This window comes from Pyrgilauda ruficollis, unplaced genomic scaffold (genome assembly GCF_017590135.1).
Source record: "Pyrgilauda ruficollis isolate IOZ18807 unplaced genomic scaffold, ASM1759013v1 scaffold1, whole genome shotgun sequence".
Classification (NCBI taxonomy): domain Eukaryota; kingdom Metazoa; phylum Chordata; class Aves; order Passeriformes; family Passeridae; genus Pyrgilauda; species Pyrgilauda ruficollis.
Genome location: NW_024508100.1, coordinates 13,765,224 through 13,786,230, shown reverse-complemented (window position 1 = coordinate 13,786,230; position 21,007 = coordinate 13,765,224). Strand labels below are relative to the sequence as shown.

Below are 21,007 nucleotides of genomic sequence, written 5' to 3'. Positions count from 1 at the left end.
GGCTGCACCAGTGCTGACTGCAGTGGGATAGACACATCTTTTGACCAGCTGGATGCAGTTTGGCCTCCAGGCTGCCAGGATGCATTGCTAACTCCTCCTGAGCCTCTGGCAACCAGCACTCCCAGACCCCTTTCTGCAGTGCAGAAAAGTGTACACTTAAGTACGTACACAAGTATACACTCTTCAAAGCACCCAGTAAAACAGAAACACCATAGAAGTAATAGAAAATATTGTACCTGTACATGGTTTCAGCTTCCACATCCCCAAACCAGACACGTAAATTTGGAGTGAAGTTCTGTCCTGTAAGTTCCAACATTGCTACATCCCCACCACCATTCAACTGGAAACGGAGCAAAGAGAAAAAGAACAAGAAAATCCCCCCCAAATATGTATTATTAAGAATAAACACTCTCCCCTCAGAAAAAACCCCGACAAACAAAAAAAGCCCCACCAACCAAAAAACTCACAAACAAAACCTTCACATGCAGATAAGAACTTTAAACAGTGCTGTTTTTATTAGCTGGACAAAACTGAAACACAAACAAATCTACACAACTGAAGTATAAAGAAGTAACACATGTAAAAGATACTGCCAATTAATTTGATACTATGAAGCAATTTCCAAGTTTTGATAATGGCTCTTAGAATAGATGTCAATAAGGCTCTGAAAACAGAGAACAAAATCTTTCAGAGAAGCTGTTAGGGGAACTTTAAGTTTTTCCTCTGACAAATGCTGGGGCTTTTTTTTAGTAAGGTTCTTTTTGATCTATACTTGGCAAGAGTCAAAACCAGTTTCTAAATAATCAAACAGAAGTCCTAAGGATATCACTACCATGGTAGTTTGAGAAATAAAATTCTAATTGTATACAACAATATTAGTATTATTCCTATGACAGATAGGCTCATGTATTCTGAAATGCAAGAAAGAAAAATTATCACAGCAAAGTAATTTTTTTATTCATAAAGCTACTAAGACTGTTTTCCTACAGTATTTCACAAGGATACCATGAAGGCATGAGTATGACAAAAATAACAATCTCACAAAAAACCAGTTTATTAAAACAAACTACTAACTTACTTGAAGACTTTCCACAACAGGCACAGGTGTCACTGGAGCATGGACTGGACCCATCCCCTCATAAAATGTGTATTCTGCTTTGTCTGTGCTAATGATTGTCCAAGAAGCTCCATCATTAATCATTTCTTTATTTGGTTCTTTTGGGCATGGAGTGGCCTTGGAGAGAAAGAAAAGTTTAAAATCTGATCTGTTCAGATGTTTGTCAAGTCACAGACCTAAAACAAACACAGCCAGTAACAATGCCTGTCATTTCAAAAACACATTTCCTTATGTTTTCCTCTAAAAATGACCTCGGGAAACCTTCTTCACATTTCAGAAAAACTACTAGAAAACTAGTATTTGTGAGAACACCATAACTCTCACCTAGAACACTGCCACCTCTCTAACCTTATGTTTGAGTTTTATTTTAGTTCAACTTTCAAAGTTTTAATGTTATTCAATAGGAATTAACAAATAAACTACAGCAACTGGAAGTAGCTGCTTTAAAACAGATCTCTTATTAAGGCAAAATATCTAAAAGCTACAGAGTGAAGTGGAATACTTTTCATTAGTTATGAGTTTTATCTGCTCAAGATTTTTTTTTCTTTTTAGAGTTCTTCACCCTCCATAAAATGATGGAAAACACAAGCTTGTATTTCAGCATTTCTGCAAAGACACAGGAAGAAGCTGAAGTGACAGCCTTACAAATTAGAATAATGGAATCACAGAATGGCTTACACTGGAAGGGACCTCAAAGGTCATCTAGTATCTCCCTCTAAATATTACTAAATTAGTATACATAGATAGGTAGATATATAAAAAATACACAGACAATTTTTTATGGCAACAGAAGCCTCTCTGAACAATTTCACCACCTAGCAACCTGTAAGAAAATTGTGTGTAGGTTAAACACAGGAAAAAATGGGAAAAAAAATCTAATAACTAGATCCTCTTTCCCTCCATTAAGCTTTAAGGATATATTGGTAGGTAACCATAACCTTCACTCTTCAAAGTGGCACATAAACTTCAATTAGCATGACTTGTCCACATTAAATGTTAAAAAACAAAGCTGCATTTTCATGTGGACTCTTCATTCTGGTATGATCATGTATAAAGCACTGAAAACAGCTGGCAAGAGAAGTGTGTGACATGGATAATAACTACAGATCTTTCCAAACTCAAGATTCCCAAATGAAACTTCCATCAGAAACATACACAGTTTCTGAACTACTAGCCCAACTTCAAAAGAGGAGTTCTATAGGAACTATTGTACACTATTGTGAAGCATGACACCATTCCTACAGGCTGATTGCAATTCTTGTTGGCATGGAATGATATACTTTGAACCATGACAAATAAAACCATGGATGTGAAAAAATGAACAACCCTCTAAAAGATCCTTCACTGACTTTTTTCACATTTCCTAAGTCCATGATGTGGAAGGCAAATGTCACAGAATTTGTTCTCAAAATCCTGTTACATCAAGAATCATTTCAGTAACATGTTACTCTGTCTGTTACAGTTTAAAAGGTTTCAATTCCTCTTTTAGAGAAGCATTCTTCCTTGTCACTTCCAAATAGGCCTCCAGGGACACTTCTCACCCTTTCTTTCATTTCCTTTTTTAACTAAATTTTCTCAACAGGTGGTACTGGAAGATTAAAATGCCTTAACATCATGCTTAGTACTGATGTACTGTCTGGCTTCAACTGGAGACAGAAATTACAACTTGGGATCCTAGGGTTGCTACTGACAGTTGTCTGAAACCACCTCCTTGATGTGCAGTGGCAGCTGTGAGTGACGTCACAGTGCTGGACACCATCAGAAAACAGGGCTGAGAACAACCTATCTGGTATTATTTTGCCAGTGTGAATCCCTTGTTCACCTAATTCCATAATACTGGGTGCAGTTCTGGTCTCCCCATCTAAAAAAGTCATGGAGAAAAAACATGAGAAGTGACAGAAAGGGCAACTAAAATCACCAAGGAGTGCTGAACTTATGAGAAGAAATGGAGAAGACCGTGCTTTTCCAGTTAGGAGAGAAGAAATTAAGATGTAGATGGCTAAGTGAATGCAGAACTGTTGCTCACTAAATACTGCAAAACTGGAAGTAGGAATCACTCACAAAAAATGTTACATCATTCAAAACAAATACAGCAAACTTTTACTACACAGGGAACAGGAAACCTCTTGAACTTTTTGCCACATATTACTGAAGAAAAAGAACATCTGCACATTCTGAGACTATCAAACCAATGAACACATCTACAAAATGACACTAGAAGACAAGAGTCAGGAATGCAGCCTTTAACACTTGGTACAAGTGTGGATGCTGGCAGAGTACAACCACACTGGACTGGGAAACACAACCAGTTCCACCTGCTTCCTGTAAGCACCAGCTCCTGCTGCTGCTGGCAGACTAGACACAGACATGGACTATGCTGTCATCCAGTAAGGCACAATTTACATCCTCTCTCCATGCTCCAAAACACATGCAAGTCTTCAAAGAGAGATCTGGCTGGTGCTTCAGCAACTGAATTTCAAGGTGCATGCTCACCCGCAGATTCTTTACAGCCTCTTTCCTTCAAGCTTCTGTGGTTTCTATATAAATTTCAGGATTTTGGGGGGTTGTTGCTGTTGTTTTGGTTATTTTGGGGTTGTTTTTTTTTGTTTGTTTGTTTTGTTTTTTGTTTGTTTGTTTTATTTTCTTTTCCCCCAAAGAGTGACCACAGTTTGTCTACATTCCTACTAAAGGATCAGTATACATTCTTTGTCTTCTGATCCAAAATAAAAAACCCAGATAAAACAGGATTTCTCTCCTGACATTGGCAGAAAGAGTTTATCTTCCACTGTGATTTCACCTACCTAAGTATGGTAGCAGTGTGGAATGCAAATTACCAGATTTTATTCAACAAGTATAAGCAGCAAGTATCTACTCCACTAAGTGAATTCAGGATAAGGAGTGTCCTTTTATCTAACTCCTACCCATGCAGAACATTCAGAGTTCTTATCAGACTGGGCTCCATGAGTGCTGCTGAAACTGAGTAGTCGTCCCTGACAGTCCCACAAGCAATTCCAGGATGCTGAACTAAAGCAGCTGTCAGAGAAGCAGGAGTTCTTTCTTCATTCAGCGCTTCCCATACAGTACTCTAAGAATGATTAAATACCAGGCTGATCCTGAGTTACTGTACTTCACATTTTACAGCTTACTCTTCTTAATGACAGTCCATTCTCCTTTACAAGAATATATATATCGACAGATATGTATTTCTGCTGTGAGTAGAAACAACAGTCCCTTCTGAACCACAGGTCATGAATGTTTACTGAAATAGGAACAAAGCTTCTCATGTTCTCTTTCCATTGTCCCAATTCAGGACAGAATTGAAATGACTCTTTACCAAGCCTTCTTGTCCCTTTCCTTAAGGGACATCTTAAACGTTAGCTTCTAATTTCCTGCCTCTACTTTTCTTACACAAGAAGGTACAGCTGTTCTAAGGAAATCCTGAATCTCTCCCAAGCATGGCCATCTTCCTGGAGCACAGCATTATCTCTCAACACCCTTTGTTATTTGAGCTGACCCCAAAATATTTAAAGAAAATTGCAATATTTAGGTACTGAACTGAACTAGGTACTGAACATGGTCCTAGTCTTCAGAGTCACAGAACATACTGAGCTGCAAGTGACCCACAAAGGTCATCAAGTCCAACTCAAGTAAAGACTAAGCATGTTCAGGGACTGAACCCATCACCTTGCTGTTTTCAGCACCATGCTCTGACCAGCTGAGCCCACCTCAGGGTCCTTGTTGGTCTGGCAGGAATTACCATATGGAAGTGTCACAAGCAAGCTAACAGACAAGAGACTAAAACCCAATGTTTTTCTCCACCTGCTGGAGAAAAAAATATTTCTGAGAAAGTTATATTCTTTACATACAAATCAAATTTCTGTGGCTTTTCAAGTTACTGTGGGCAACTGCCACAACAGCTGTCTATGTTTACAGTCCTAGCCAAGAGCAACACATGGCAGCTCTGCTGAGTGCACCAGGAAACAAGACTACTATCAACTGTATCATTTCCTATTTGCCATAACCTAGAAAGTGACACACAAATAAGTGGTGCAGCTCCACTGGCATACGTCAACATGTTAAGCCACAGTATCATGCACAAGTTTATACAGTGTTTCCTTTTTCTCTGTTGGAGAAGCCAGAATTCATTTTCCAGACAGACATGGAAGAAGATTATGAGGAAAGGAAAACAGATTTTGAAAGGCACAGATAACACTTTGTTGCTTTCCATCCTTTCTTTTCAAAACAAAGTATTAGACTCACATTCAAAACCCAGTGCAAAAATGGCATTCATACATATTTTGGGGATACTTGGCTTATCTATTGAAATAAGTTTTGAAAAACTTACTTGAAATTGGATTATTCTCTCCTGGGAAAGGCACAAATACATTCTCTCAGTGTCTTTAAGGTAAAATGCACATTTATGGAGCTGTGATACTGGATCATCTGCATCCAATAATGCCGTTTGTTTATCTACTTTTCGAATTATCTGTGAATGAAAATTGTAAATATATACTTAGAACAACTTCTATACTTTATTACATATATACAATCAGTAAAGGAAGTAAAAAGTATTTTTTTGTAACATTTCCATGCCTCTCATTTTGATATCAATATTAGATTTGTAATTCTTAATGATTTTGAAACAAGAACACAACATGGAAGTGATATTCAGTACTACTTCAGTGTGCTGCATGCATATATATTTTATCTACTTTTGCTGTAGGAGTGGGGGAAAAAATTGAAGTTTCAGGAAAATCTACTTTTGTTTCATTTTCTGGTGTAAAAGAACAGTTATATTGTTATCTTCAATTATTATTAATTACTATTTTTAGTAATAAATATGCTTCTACAGAAGCTTTCAGCCCTGACAGAACGTTTTCACCACAACATTCTGTGGCAAACTGGCTGCTGAAGGAGAAGAATTAAAAAAAGGATTAACTAAATGTATTGAGATGTCCTTAAACACAGTTTTGGAAACAACAATAATAACATTTCTTATCAGTAGTTGGTCATTAAATATTACTTAAAGACAACTGCAAAGAACAACTTACATTTGGCAGTTCAGTGAAAAAATATGTGCTGACTTAATTTAGATCTCTTTTGCCAATTTATTTCTAAAATCAAAAGCTATTCCCTTAGAGAGTGAAAATCTGTAGCTTGTAATTTTAACTCAACTCCTAGAAAGAAGTTTAATGCTTTATGCAACACTACCAGATGCAAAAGTCAAAGTGCCTGAATATTTCTAAGCTGACAAACAGAAACCCAATTGTCCTCTGCAATATCTAATTATAATAGAGAGTATGATTAGCAATATAAATTTAAAGGTGAATTTTTTTCTTCTAAATTCTTTGCATTTGCTTATAAAATACCTGCAAGTTATCTTTTAATTGCATCATCTTCCATCAGTACTGTAAGCAGTATGACAAATGTTCCCCATTGCCAACAAAACAGGAACTTTTAGCCTAATTTGTTTCCATCTGTTTCTACTTACAAATAATGTTTCTGGAATAATAAATGATGGCATCTCATTTTCATCAATAAAAAAGTATTAACATGAAGCCCATAAAAAAGTGACATCCTCTTACTGAGCTTCCTGTGCTTGAACCATATCTGTAGTGTAACCAGTGTAACTGCTTTTACTGTCAACAAAATTTTCATTTTGTACCATATACACTGAGCAGGCTATTATATTTTTCTTTTAGGTAAGTTTGGTATTGGGAGAGAAATTAACATTATAGTCCCAGCAAAATCAGTCTGGAAAGGGGAACAAAAGGTTGACTGCAGGAGGTCTGGTTTTATATTGGTGCATTCTAAAGATTGCTTCTACCTAAACTGGAATTAGCAGAGCCTTGTAATGAGCTCACAAACCACGATTTCACAGAAGATCCCATATGAAGGACTATTGATCATTCATCACATAAAATTCCACTTAGGCTGGCATTAAGTGCATAAAACAGGGAAAAAAATCTACAATTATACTTAACTTTATTTACAAAACCCAGTACTATGTATCCAGAAGTAATATTTTATTTGGTTCACAAAACTTAACCGGTTATTCCAAAGGCAATTCCCACGTTTCAGATTTAAAACAGATAGTATTAATAAATATGAAAAAATGTTTTTTGCAAGCTGCCACTGGTATCTGCAGGAGTACAGAAGTGCTTTTATATTCAAATCAGTCAAGCATTCTTAAAGCTGTGCTGGAACTTAACACACGGACAAGTCCTACTGGCTGAAAGTATTTTATTCATCTATTCAATATCAATATTTGAAGCATTTTGGAACACAGAAATCTACAGTACTGTTTTTAAAATAGACAGATTAACCTATTTTGGTAGTCTTAAATTCTGAAAAATTCCCTGTCTTATTTTACAAGTTGTTCTTTGTTTATAGAAATAATTTGCATTAATTGCAAATTAATATGCTTTAATTAAAATAAATGCCATTTTCCATAAAAAACATGTATTACCTGAAGGCAACACACAAGGCCAAAAACTGTAAACACTGCAAACCCAACTATGGAATTACATTAAGTTGCCATCTATAAATTAATTACAGCATTGGAGAAACGAAACTGTACCAGTCTTGGGAGTGCCATGCCAGTAACTGAACACACAAGTTTGACAGTCTGCCCATAATGAATGTAGCCATCTCTCACTGTGAATTCTTCTCCTTCTGATTCATCATCATCCACTGCATGAAACAGGAATTTTCAGAATTACTTGTTTTAATCACCATTTTTCTTGATACGAGAAACATTTAACACCACACTATTACGTCAAATATTCACTCAGTAACAAAACAAGTGTGCACATGGGCAATTAATACGGAGGAAAAAATGCAGGATGTTTTTTTTTGTGAGGATAAAGGAAAGAAAGTGAAGAAAATACACAGATTTGCTTTTACTTACACAGGTGAATGTAAAATGCTCCCCACTGTTGTGAACTGGCATGGAAATTACCACCTTCTACGTGCAAATATCTGGTGCTAACTGTTTGGGATCGAAGTCTATTAAATAGTGCCACTTTTGTCCCTGATGCAATACATACTGCAAGGAACACATACAGACTTGAGATTATAAAATTACTTCATTATTACATAGAAAAGTACCAAAAAGTCACAAGTAACGTAAAGTAAACTGAAGAACACTTGAAATCAAGACATAATTATCAAATATTGGTTGATTTAGAAAATATTTATATTTGTGACAGACCAAAAATAGGTGTAAAATTATGAGTGCAATAACATACATAGTGGCTGTTCTCCATGGCATGCTAGCTCACAGAATTCTGCCACTTAGCCAAATCAGCCAGTGTTTGCCAGCTGAAAACTGTTTCTGTTCATAATTCTCCAGCAACTAATTATTTAAGCAGAAGCTTTAGTAGCCCTTATGAAGTACTTAAGACCACTTTCAGCAATCATTTGAAGACTATTTGAAATACAAAGACACAGTGTTCTTAAAAATCACAAGCAATTGAAAGGAAGACAGATGTAACTATGTCGAATTATAACCATGCAACTTGTAACGTTCTCAGATCTGAACTTATTTATCATTCAAAAGAGCAAAATGTAAAGTTTGCTCCCCTAAAAAAAAAAAAAAAAGCAACTAAAATTCTGCCATCAGAACGGGCATGTTGTTCTACTTGGTTCATATTTACTATTGAAGAATGCTTGGTTCATATTCACTGTCCATCAAAGCTATCTGTCTGAACACAAATTCAACAGTGCATACTCTGAGCCCACGGGTGTGAACTGCACAGCAACAGATTGCCTTTAGTCATGTGCCAAGCTAGCAGCCCCGAGATCCACATTCCATAGGTGAATGGGTTCCAGCCCAACACAGATGGAAGAGCCTTTTAAAGCACTAGTGAAGAGAGAGAAAAACAAAAAAAAAAAAAGGGCATCTCTTGAGGTGCTCCAGTGGTATGCAGGCAAAAAAAAGGTGGAGGAAAAGCAAAAACCTTCCCAATTATACATTAGCACCAGAGATACTGTTAGTTGAAAAACATGGTAAGCAAATAAATCTGGGTGAAATATCACCATACAGATTTCTTAAATGGCTATTTAAAAGGAACCATGCAAACAAAAATAAGAACAACATGAAAATGGCATGAGACAGTAAGAAGGTGGCTGTGATGTGACAAAGTGCAGTTTGGATAACATGATGCTACTCATTTACCACAATCTGAAAGCAATCTCTTTGATACTGATCAAAACATTCCAAGCACCAGACCATGACAGTTAAAGAGATCCAAAAGCTTAGAAAGCTGAGGTAGAACATTCTTTATACATTTGTCTACATGAATTCATTCCACAATACATGGGGGTTTGGGTGGGCCTTTTATATTAACTAATGAATTAACCATGACAGCATAAAACTCAACACGCTAACCTATCTATATTGAAATATTTTAAAATATACTGATGTGTACAGTTCTGAAATACAGCAAAAAAAGTGAGTTGAAAATTTCAGTGTATTTTCCTTACAGTCAGATCTTAGAATACATAACAAAAAAGTAGTATGAAATAAAATTAATTGACAAATAAAGAAAAACCAGAGAAATACTTACAGTCTGCATTTTTCAGTGACTGTTTCTTTTTAGAGGGTTTGGAGATGACTTTGATCCGTTTACTGAGGAACACACCGATGTCATCACTATTGCCATAGAACATTTTTACTGATAACATGAAGTGCTTTCTCTTGTCGGAGTCTGATATGTATAATGTTTTGGCAGTGCAATAATTCTGTAGGTGAAAACATACTGTGGTTTATTCTTTGAAGCCAACCCAGTTCAAGAAACTATGCATATTTAACTATGAATAAAATAGGAAAATGGATGCAATAGTTTCTAAAACAGATGAGAACCTGTTTTCTCCATCTCTTCCCTATGCATTTCTTTTATGACTACTGCTTAGCTTTGTGAAGTGCTGCAACCAACCTCATTACTCTATGATCATTCCAAAGACCCTTACCAGGACTAGAAGAGATGACTGGAGACCATAACTGTGTCAAAGCCACCCATGAGGGGTCAAGAGCACTACTAAAAATTACATTTGATTAGGGCTGTACAGACCCTACACTGGGCATGCACAAGGGACCGCCTGTGCAGAAAATGTACTGAGCTAGACTTTTCTTGGAAGGATGGGAAATGATTGGGTTTTGAAACACAAGGAAGTTACTTTTGGCTAAGTGTTTATGCTAGGTGACAACAGAATTTTTAAAAAAAATCTCATCAAGAATTTCAATTATTCTTTATTCTTTTCCTATTTCGAATATATAAAGCATTTCTGGTAGACTGTGCTGGAAATACCAGGTAGCTATAAAATACTGCTTAATAAAACAACCAGATAAAATGAATGCTTTTGCTGCTAGTTCCATTCCAACTGTTTAAGTCATCACAAATACCTTAAAAAAATCTTGTAAGCAATTTACACCACTGTGAAAATAACCTACTAATTTTTGAAGATGCTACTTCAACTGTATTTTTAGGCAAAGGGACTTAATGACTACTTCTAGCAGCAGATGTTTTGATATTTCCTTGATAAGATTATCTGCTCATGCAAGCCAAGGAGCAGGACAGAGAATTCAGGCCAGAAACCATATTTTAGTTAGCCACTGATGCCTACCAAATAACATAACAGCATACTGAGTCTGCATCAACAACCTACAAATTAAATGTTATACCTTGCTACGACCCTAGGAGCCAAAATCATCTATTCAATTGTCCTAAATATTTTGAGGGATTTTTTTTCAAACCATTATGCAACACCTAGAAAGAAAATTATCCAAAAATAAGAAAGGGCATTCCTTGAAATATGCATCATGTAGCCATAATATCCTTTGCAGTTAGTTATCTTAGTGGTTTATTACAGTTTTTCTACCTTTCCTTCCAAGTTCAGCTGCTGCATTTCTTGGTCACTGTTTCCTATCCCAATAAAGGCGCAAGGTTGTGACTCCTGCTCAGTGCAACCATCCCGCTCCATTTGCTCTTTTTTTTTCTTCCATCCACTGCCCATGAGATACACACATGGAGGAGGACAAAAGAACCTGAAAACAAAGAACGCATGGAATTACACACAGTTTTCCAGATAAACAAACTGATGTGTACCCAATGCTTTCACATTCACACTTTGCACTTGAGTTTATACAGGCATGCCCTTCATTTCTCTAGAAGGTTTTGTAAAATGCAAATTTAAAAAAAAAAAAAGCAAGGAAAATCAGCAGTAGATGTACTGTCACTGCGAATCTTTCCCGTCCAATATATTTCAGGTAACAATCTGCATCTCTACAAAATACCTTACAAAGAGATTCTGAAAGAAAGGAAAAAAGGCCTCAAAAGTTATTATAGTCTTTTGCAGGTGCCTAACATGATGGAGCAACTAATACTCACACAACAGTTCTACAAACTAATGGACAACTGCTGACTGCAATTCCTAAATGTTGAGCTTTGTCATAAGCAAGAAGGGAGTTTATTCCATCCACACATAAATCCAAATATAGAGTTTTTAAATGGAATAGATAATTTTATATCTTCATCAGTATGTGTAAAAAACAAGGCCTAGTTTCCAGCAGAACTGACTCTAATCAGTCTAGATGCTACTTATAGCAGCAATATGCTCAAAATTAAATTCAGCATTATAATACAATGTATCGGTCTTAAAGTTTCTGCAAATTGTTAAAGCCCAAATCCTGCAAAGGTTTGGTTTTAGTTAGCAAATAAGCTGCTGTGTTTTTATCATCATTTCACTATGATCAAAGATAAAGTGGAATGAGTACATCCAGTTGTGAGGTAGCTAAGGAGGCATGTAAGGGAGGGGAACATGAAAAATTTTCTAATTATTTTATATACCTCATTTTGGAACGTAGTGTTATAACTTGGCACTTCTGCAACCTAACAATGACTCCTACCTTACAGGTGAGGGGTTTCTGGCTTTTTAAAATTTTTCTTCTTTTTTTAAATTTGGCTTGGGACATCTGAATTCCAGGCAGGGGGAGCAGGCTCCACGCTGGGGCAGCAGCCAGTTGTGCTGATGGGCAGGAGCTGTCAGGGGAGGGGAGTATACTGAACTGTGGGCTCCAAGTCATGGAAAATGATCAAAGGACAAAATTATTCTGTTTCTGAAGTGTCTGTGGGAGTCCTGGGCAAGAGAGGTCAGTGCCAGGTAACCGGCTGGACTTGATGATCTGAAAGGTCTTTTTTATCCTAAATGATTCTTATTTCTATTAAACACCATTAATGCTAGCTTTAGTATGAAAAACTAGTGTAAAACTCCTATTTATCTCACCTATTCAACATTGGTTTTTTTCAGCACGATCACATGTATCTACTTAACAGATATAAATTGTTTTTCTAAGTTACAGAATTCTTAATAGATGAAACCAAAGTCCTGTTAGTAATACCATAAAATTAAATACACATATTAAGAATACATATAAATAAATGCAAGTATTTGTAGTATTCCTAGTTGATGGATACAAATAATGTATATTCTCTGTCAGAGAAACAAATCACCAAATATTAAGTCTTACTGCTATTTAATATGTCTAAGTGGTTATGAAAATGAATAAAAATTTACTGTCTGCAGGCAAAAAACTCTTCAAACTTTCTTTCTTGATTTTAAATCTGCAGTCAAAATTTTTCACTTGCATTCATCCTATTTACAACTCAGCAAAGCAGGAGTTATACCTATAGGTATACAGCTGAAAGATTTATGAACCTTTTTCAAAAGTAGCATGGTCCTCATATATAAACTATTCCTGATGAAGAAGTTATACACAGATTAAAAATGAGTCAATCTTTATTAACAGAGCAATGCCTAGGTAAAAAAAAACCTCCACCAAACAAAACCAAAACAAAAATCCAACAAATCCCTTCTATTCCAAATAATATTACACCATAAAGAATATTACACATTTACCTTCTTTCCTTATGTACTCTTTTGTATTTATCTTACTGGTCAGAACACAAGAAAATAAAAACCTACTTTTTTTCACACCCTTTCTCATTTCAGCTTTATTCGAAACCAAGTCCTTTAAACGACTAGAGCCACTAGATGGCAATAAAGACCTGTAAGAAACAAGGTGTAACCCACTGATGAAGAGAAAACAAACCACAACAAAAAGCACTCTTGAAATTAGAATGCAGAGAAACATCTTTGAAAACTTACTGAACAAAGAAACTTTTATAGCCGATAAAATTTTAAGTTGGGTTAAAACTACAAACATGAAGAAAGAGTCTGGACACTCACAATTTTAATGGGTTTTCTTTCTTATGTATCTCCTTCTTTCTCAGCTTTCAGGCATAGACAGTCTTGGATCTTTTTAACTTCATATTTACCCATTCCACGAATTCATGTACAGAAGAAATTAGCTACGAATATTCTATCCAATACAGAAAACGTGAACCAGGTTTGAACTTCAAGAACACTGTATTGAATCAGGTAAACATCAAAGGAGAGAACAACATTCCTTCAATCAACTGAAGCCAATTAATACACAGAAAATGTGGTACTTCAAGTAGAGAAGCTACTCCAACTGAACTTGCTAGGAAGCAAGGGCTCAAAGGGAAATTAAGGTCCGCTCGTATTATTTCTACCTAGTTCTGATGCACTCAGAGCTCTCCTCAAACCACAGGCTTCTGTCCCAAAGGTCTGCTTTTTCAAATCATCCAAATCATCTCTGTGTTCATCTTATAGAAGTCTTTGCCTTCAGGAGAATTCAGATGCTTCTTACTAGCTAGTTATTTTATATCCAGAGTGACTTAAGAAGGGAAGTTTCTCCTTTGTATCTGTTGGTAAATTCCAAGTGTTTGTCAATTACCCACATTGTTCTGAGAATGAAAGTGCTAAGCAATCTTTCTTCATAGGAGATTAAAGAACTAACAACATTGACAAGAACTCAATTTTACAACAAACAAACGAAAAATAGTTAGGTACTACAGTGCTAAGGACAAAGCAGTGGTGCCACGGGGTAAGCCCTGGAAAAAGTTAAGCTCTCAATAAGGGATTTTATCCAGAGGACAGGCACACTCAGTTCAGAGAAAGGAAGCACTTTGTCAGAAATTACAGGAGATCCTGCACTAATAGCTGTAAAGCAAGATGCAGCTACAGCATTGTCAAGCTCATAAGCAGTGAGCATGTTTAACTCCAAACAGCAAAATCAAAATCCCTATCTGGCTCGAAGTCTTTAGATGAACTATGCCTCGGAATCCAAAACACTTCAGTCCTTTAAACTGCTGAATGTTCACATTGCTCAGACTTTGAAGAGAGACGTCTCAGTCAAGGGCAAATATGGAAAACAATACAAGAAGTGCAAGCCAAATACCCACACTCATCAGGACTAAACAGCACCTGAGTCTCTATCAGCTGAATGCCTTTTAAAGGTGACAGTAAACATCAGGCACAAAGTCTTAAATTGAACTAAAGCCCAACCTGAGCTTCTTACCTCCTGGCTTCCTTGTTAAGCTAAAAACCATGAACTTTGTGAAGTGCAAAGCTCGTATGAAGGATTGACTCAAAAAAGTCAACTCCTTTCATTCCTGTTACTTAGAAGTACCAAAATCGCTCAAATTAACCTAGAAAGTCTGCATCCATGTACATGGAATAGTGTTATTATGATGCCTATTTAAAACAGGCCAAGCTACATGAGATCTGCACCACCTACAGTAAGCTTTTAAAAGAGTATTTCACCATCTAGTAACCCTCATCAAAACACCAAAAGGTAGTTATTGCGTTAACCTTTTAATTACCATGTGCAAATAGTTTGCTAATGGCAAGCACTTTCTGTGACTTCCCAACAAGTAAGACTTAAATAAAGACTGGAACAGGAGGTGGAAGTTTGTCTAGGTTTAAATTCTATATTTACTTGAAAGAGATGTCAAATTTAAGAAATAATTCCTTTTGTAACTTGAATTCCTCATTACAAAAGTAATGCAAAGTAAGTTATTCTTTAAGGTCCAAAACTTAACCAGATGATATCTATGCCACAATGAAATCCCATGGAAAACAGGAAATTTGTTTACAAAAATGGGTATAAAATAAGTCTCTTTCTAAGATGTATGCAAACCAACTCTTTTCAGAAATGGTGAATGCAGAAATGATGAAAACTTGACTGTTGACTTGCATAAAGCAGCATTAAAACTTTACTCATTTTGCTTACTCAGAAATATGAAGAAACAAAGGCCACAGTTTGCCATAAAAAAAGCAGAAACAGTTTAAAAACTCAAGAGAAAAACAAAAGAAGAAACAGGAATATAATCATTCATCATTCAGTTTTACTAAGTACCTTAGCACATACATGGATCCAAGGATTTAATAACTGGCACTTTCCTTTATGCTGATAACCACAGGACACCATTACTGATGCTGACAGTCTGGGAACTAGCAGAACAATATTAGAGACAGTCTACACGTTACAGTTTAAGAAAAACTAAAATATTTAAACTGAAAAAATGAAACCTTAGTATGTATAGGACAAGAGGAAACAAGCAGAAACTGATGCACTGAAGTTCCACTTGAACACAAGGATGAACTTCTTTACTGTGCAGATGACTACACATGGAACAGGTTGACCAGAGAGGTTGTGGAGTCTCCCTCACTGCAGACATTCAAGAACCATCTGGATGCGATCCCGTGCCATGTGCTCTAGGTTGGAGCAGATGTCCTGCCATGGTCCCTTCCAACCTGATTGATTTGGTGACTGATTCCATGCCTTCTTTTCATACCCATACCACAACAGCAATCATTTCAGTGCCCTACTATTTGATAACCAACTATTTTCAACATTGATCTTTTATAAAGCTTTCAAGTTTTCTACACTCATTTGACATGCTTCCATTCTTAAACAGATGAATCAGAGATAATCTGCATGAACAAATACACTGTTAGGTCTAGAAACCCACATATGAAGGAGAATCCTATTTGCTTCTACTAGTCATGCAAACAAAAATATCACACAGTGAAGACTGCAAGAGAAGACTGCAGGAAAAGCACCTTTGCTAAAAAGCATTCATTCTCATGCATTCCTGCAGATTCTGTCCCTTAGAAAAGTACCTATAATTGTAACATGTACTGCATTGATTTTTGCAAGGAAATGTCTATCATAAATACAGTCATGACTGACCTATCATTCTTTTTAAACTTATTACAGATGTGATTCAGAAACTTATCTTACTGAGGCTAGCAATTTCCCTTTCATATTATTATGAAATTATTAAAAAAAAACTCGTCTACAAGTATTCGCTGTTGATCACCTCATTTACTCCAACATTAAAATGGAAGGTTTGAAACAAGAGCAATTGTAAGCAATGGAAGAAAAGCCTTGCCCATAGATAGGGAACCTCTTGGTAGAAAATGGCATCACTCCATTGCATGCTATAGGTTTGCAGTACTTGTTACGTAATTAAATCATTCAGAAGGAAGCATTTCATGTTTCTTGACTACAGTGCAATCTGAGGAATTCTGCAAAGGGCTGTGCACCCAACTACACAGTGTAGTTTCCTCAGCTCCCAGCTGTGGACAGACTTCCATACAGCATAAGAAGTTACCTTTTTTCGTTTCCATATGATTTCTGCGCAACTTTCGCATGGAGTATTAGCACTGTTTGGTCACCTCGCTCCTTCAGGTAATTTCGCATTGCTTCCCTAAGAATCAAAACATAATGTAAGCTTTGAAAGTTCTTTTGGTTTTGTTTACAACAAAACGAAGACAACTTTAGGGAAAAAAAACCCAGCACCTGAAATTCCAAAAAGGCCATCATTAACAGGGTCAAGATGTGTTTGCTCACTGTTTCAGACAATTACACAGGAAAAAGAAATAACTATCCTGCACAAAACTAGCAATATAGGGTCTTTGATCATTTACAATTACTACATTTTCCAGAAAAAAAACCCTCTTGTGATGTAAAATTGTACCAATGCCAGTAATTACATGATGTTTAAAGTCCTCTTTCTTTAAGCACCATGCCATACATTAGAACACATTTTATTAGTTAAATATTTTCCTCATGACCTATTTAGTATCTCGTGATAAGAACAAATTATCTAAGCTTTTCACCAACTCAGTGAAGTATTTCTATACACATTTTCTTTTGGTTTTGAAGATACTAAGAAAAAAATTCTTCAGCATATTGTTTCACCTAGTTTTCTGGAGAAAAGATCTACTTTCTGCATACAATCAGGTAAAAAAATACTTAAAAATGTTTTGTTGTTCATCACCACTCTAATTACAGATGTTATATAAATGCTGTAATTACCTCAAACACAGTAACAACAATTCCTTGAGAGAAGCGAAAGAACAATAACAGCCAGTCACTCTTCTGTATAATAATCTAACTGTTCATTAAGCAGCACGCCAAATTCAACACCCTAGGGATCAGCTGTGCCAGAGTGCTGGCAGGAACAACAGTTCCTGAAGGAGCCTTTGTGGGTTGAATGCCCACCAATGGACTCATCTTCAAAGTCGTCTACTAGAGAAATAAATTATTAATTTATCAGGAATTTATACGGAAAGATAAAACCCCACATAAGAAGGCTTTTTTATTTGGTTGTTTGGATTTTTGTCTTTTTTCTGTGAACTGCACCAACTATTGAATTCCCTTAGTACAGATCTGGAAAACCAAACATTTCTAGTGAAAAAAATAATGGAATACAGAATGCAGTATTTTATTGACCAGGCCTTTTCCAAAAGAAATCCCCACACAGTTTCATAGAGAAAAGCAAGTAGATTGAGCCAGGGCTGGGTTGGACAACAACAACTCAGCTTTGGTAATGATGTTTTGCAAATTCTTGTGCTTGTCACGCCTGCAGAAGACATGATTAACGTCTAGTGATTAGTGAGATGATTTTCTGTATAAATATCAGGATATAAGAACAGAGAATTTAATCGCTGTTTTAAATTTGGTCTAACTTGATCTATTTACATTTGACATTGGTAAAACTGATGTTTATCCATGAAAGTACAGCTGGAAGAACTGTTTCAAAGCCCACAGACTTACTAATTTACAGCCATTTTTTAAGAGTACATTTTAAACCCTAAAACATAATTCACTGTGAAATCATTATTATACATTTCATTATGATATATATTAGCTGCATTTAAGTTGTTTAAAAACTTTTAATCTGACAATTTGAAATACTCTATTAAGAGTACTATCATACTAAATTAAGAACATCTGTCGTATTAAAAACTTTTGACTTGACTACTATTAAACTTGACTACTATCAAGCCCAGCAACTCACAAAGAAAACTGCTCGGTGATATCTAATCTTTATTTAGCACTGTATGAGGAAGAAAGTTTGTGTTTTCTATTGGTCTGTTTCTACAGTGGATTTGTACAATCCAAGCTCCTGTGAGAATAACTGGTGTTCCCTCTCCAACCCCTCCCATGGATACCTTATGTAACATTTTTAATTATTCAATGCTAAAATTCTTCATGAAGGTAGTATTACTATAGATCATGTCTAAAACCAACGAGCATAGTATGAACAGAGTAGTGTTGTTCTGCTGGAGATTATTAGTCAAACCAGACAGCCTTTAAAAAAAAAACCCACAGCAATTTTCCAATAATTGAACTATATGCTTTTAAGGGTTTACAGACACATTTTCAACATTACATAAACAAATCAATCTTAAAAATCTGGCTGACAGTTGTTCTGTTTCAGCAGTTTATTCTTCAGAGGAAAGTTAGGTTGCTTGTTTCCAACCTCTATCATCACAGGAAAGGTTTTCAAACAGCTGCTTTGAAGGATGGCTGGCACTTCTCAAATACCCACCCTGTATTCAGGAAAGAGCAATGAGCATACCTAGTAGCTAAAATCCTGCACATGAAATTTACAGTAACTATAGTAAACTCATTTAAAAGTTCTCATTGCATAGTCATTTCTTTTTTTGTTGCTCTTTTTGAAACAGAAGATGCATTCTATTTTTGTTCCTTTTTTTTTAAATAAGATAAATTCTATTAATAACTTCAGGGTTATAGTATAGATGGTACTACTCAAGATGGAAAGCAGCTCATTACTTAAAACACAGTATCTTCAAATATCCCTGAAGACTGCCAGGCCAACAAGAAACCACCATGTTTGTTCAAATACTTGTAAGTCAGTAGGGGTCAATTTTGCATTGAAATGAAGTTTAATGATGACAAGCTAAATTAAAACTCATCCAGAAATGCAGTGAGACAGATATTCACAACACAAAATATAAATGTTCCACCCCCTCCATCATGTGCTTACCATGATAAGGTATCATTTCATTCAAAACAGAGGCTGTCAGGGTGACAAGAGGCTTCCTCTATCATCACACAAAACTATAAAAACAAATGGCACATCCTTTTTTGCTTTCAAGCAAATAGTGGATTTTAAAGCCAGGAGCTAATTATAATCAGCACAGTTTGTGGCACAGAATAATAAATATTTGCATAGACTGTGTTAAAGCAGTTCAAAAAAAGAAGGTGACTTCTTAACAGTTTCTGGTGTAAATATATCCCAGGCAGGCCAGGAGCAAATCAAGCACTGTACTCCAGTCACCCTAAACACTTTCCAGAATGGATTGACTTGACAGTTCTATTTGATACTCTGATTATTTGGGGTTCACCAAAAATTGGTTCAGATCTCTCGTTGACAACACCGTGTTCAATTGTGGCAGCAAAAAGGGTTACATGACCTCACATTTGCCCAAGAAACAAACCAGCTCATTCCTGAGGATTTAAAAATAAGCAGATCCATAACCTACAATAACTGATACATGAAGTCAACACCATTTCTAAAAATGCATTTTGAGTTTCATATTAAAAATAAGCCAGTCTGTTAAAAATTGTAATTCTGGCTGCTGATTGCATATATAATTGAAAAGCTCTGACATTTAAAATTCTAGGGTTAGCAACGCACAAATTTTTAACTTAATTTTTTTGAGAATGAAAAGGGTAACTTCAGAAAATTGTAAAATACTGAGTTTCTTTAATGCTTACCTTGTGAGCCGTTTCGGTTGAGGTCGCTCTCCAAATTTCCTGAAAAAAAGAAGTAGTTGCTAATTTAAAACAAAAGTCTTGAGACATCATTTTACAGTAAGATACTATCCCAATTTCGCAATTTTTGAAATTGTATTAGAATTTTACATATTTTCTTTGTAATTTCCTAGATAAGATCACTATTAAAGTATTAAACGCCTCCTTCATAACAGCTTTTCCCACAACAGCAGAGGCTCTTTTAAATTTGAACAGCAGGTAACTTTCTTTGTTGAAATCACATTTGCTGTCAGATTCACTTCTGGAAAGTTCAGACATCACAAGAATGTAAAGAAGCAGAAGATCTTTGCCATAGAATTGACCAGCAGTGCCATCAACAAGCAGTCACAGTAAACATACAGAAATTAACAGACATATCTGTGCTGACAAATAAGTGAATGCTTTCTACCAGACCAATTCCTCAAAAATCTGTTTTTCCTTCATGACTTCTTTCAAAAAGGATGACAACGTTTTCATACATGCCAGTACAGAATTACAGGAAAAATCTCTCCTATGGAACGCAGCCAAGCTTGATCCATAAATAGCCTGCAATACACGCAACGTTTTTTCGCCATAAAGTGTTTTGAGACAGCTGTACTTCTTTCAGTGCTTCAACACCGTCCTTCAGAGAAAGAATATTCTTTACACTAGGCTAAGACTTTCCACGAAAGTCTTTATTTACATAAGACACCAAATTAACACATGGCAGATACATTTTCATGACCAAAATCACCCTCAGATTAGAACTAAATGGTCAGGTAAAAGATCTGAAAAAAGGAAGGCTGCACCCAGCAATGTACATCTGCTAATCCTGGTGAGGAAGTGCAACCACAAACTAAAACGATGACAAAGACGGAGGAAAAAACCCCCAGGAAACCCACAATGCAAAA

At 36.0% G+C, this 21,007-nt stretch overlaps 1 protein-coding gene across 4 annotated transcripts in view; it reads right to left on the bottom strand.

Annotated features, from left to right (window-relative positions):
* The window catches only part of RBPJ (recombination signal binding protein for immunoglobulin kappa J region), a 60,016-nt gene that overhangs the window by 7,460 nt on the left and 31,549 nt on the right, over positions 1–21,007 (bottom strand). For all 4 annotated transcript variants that reach the window (XM_041475575.1, XM_041475658.1, XM_041475411.1 and 1 more), the window contains exons 2-10: positions 20,082–20,120; positions 16,663–16,758; positions 11,000–11,165; positions 9,688–9,862; positions 8,028–8,165; positions 7,698–7,810; positions 5,463–5,603; positions 1,079–1,234; positions 237–340 (exon numbers count right to left, since the gene is read on the bottom strand). In XM_041475575.1, coding sequence (XP_041331509.1) covers positions 237–340; positions 1,079–1,234; positions 5,463–5,603; positions 7,698–7,810; positions 8,028–8,165; positions 9,688–9,862; positions 11,000–11,165; positions 16,663–16,758; positions 20,082–20,120 — 1,128 coding nt within the window. The remainder of the gene's footprint in view (positions 1–236; positions 341–1,078; positions 1,235–5,462; positions 5,604–7,697; positions 7,811–8,027; positions 8,166–9,687; positions 9,863–10,999; positions 11,166–16,662; positions 16,759–20,081; positions 20,121–21,007) is intronic.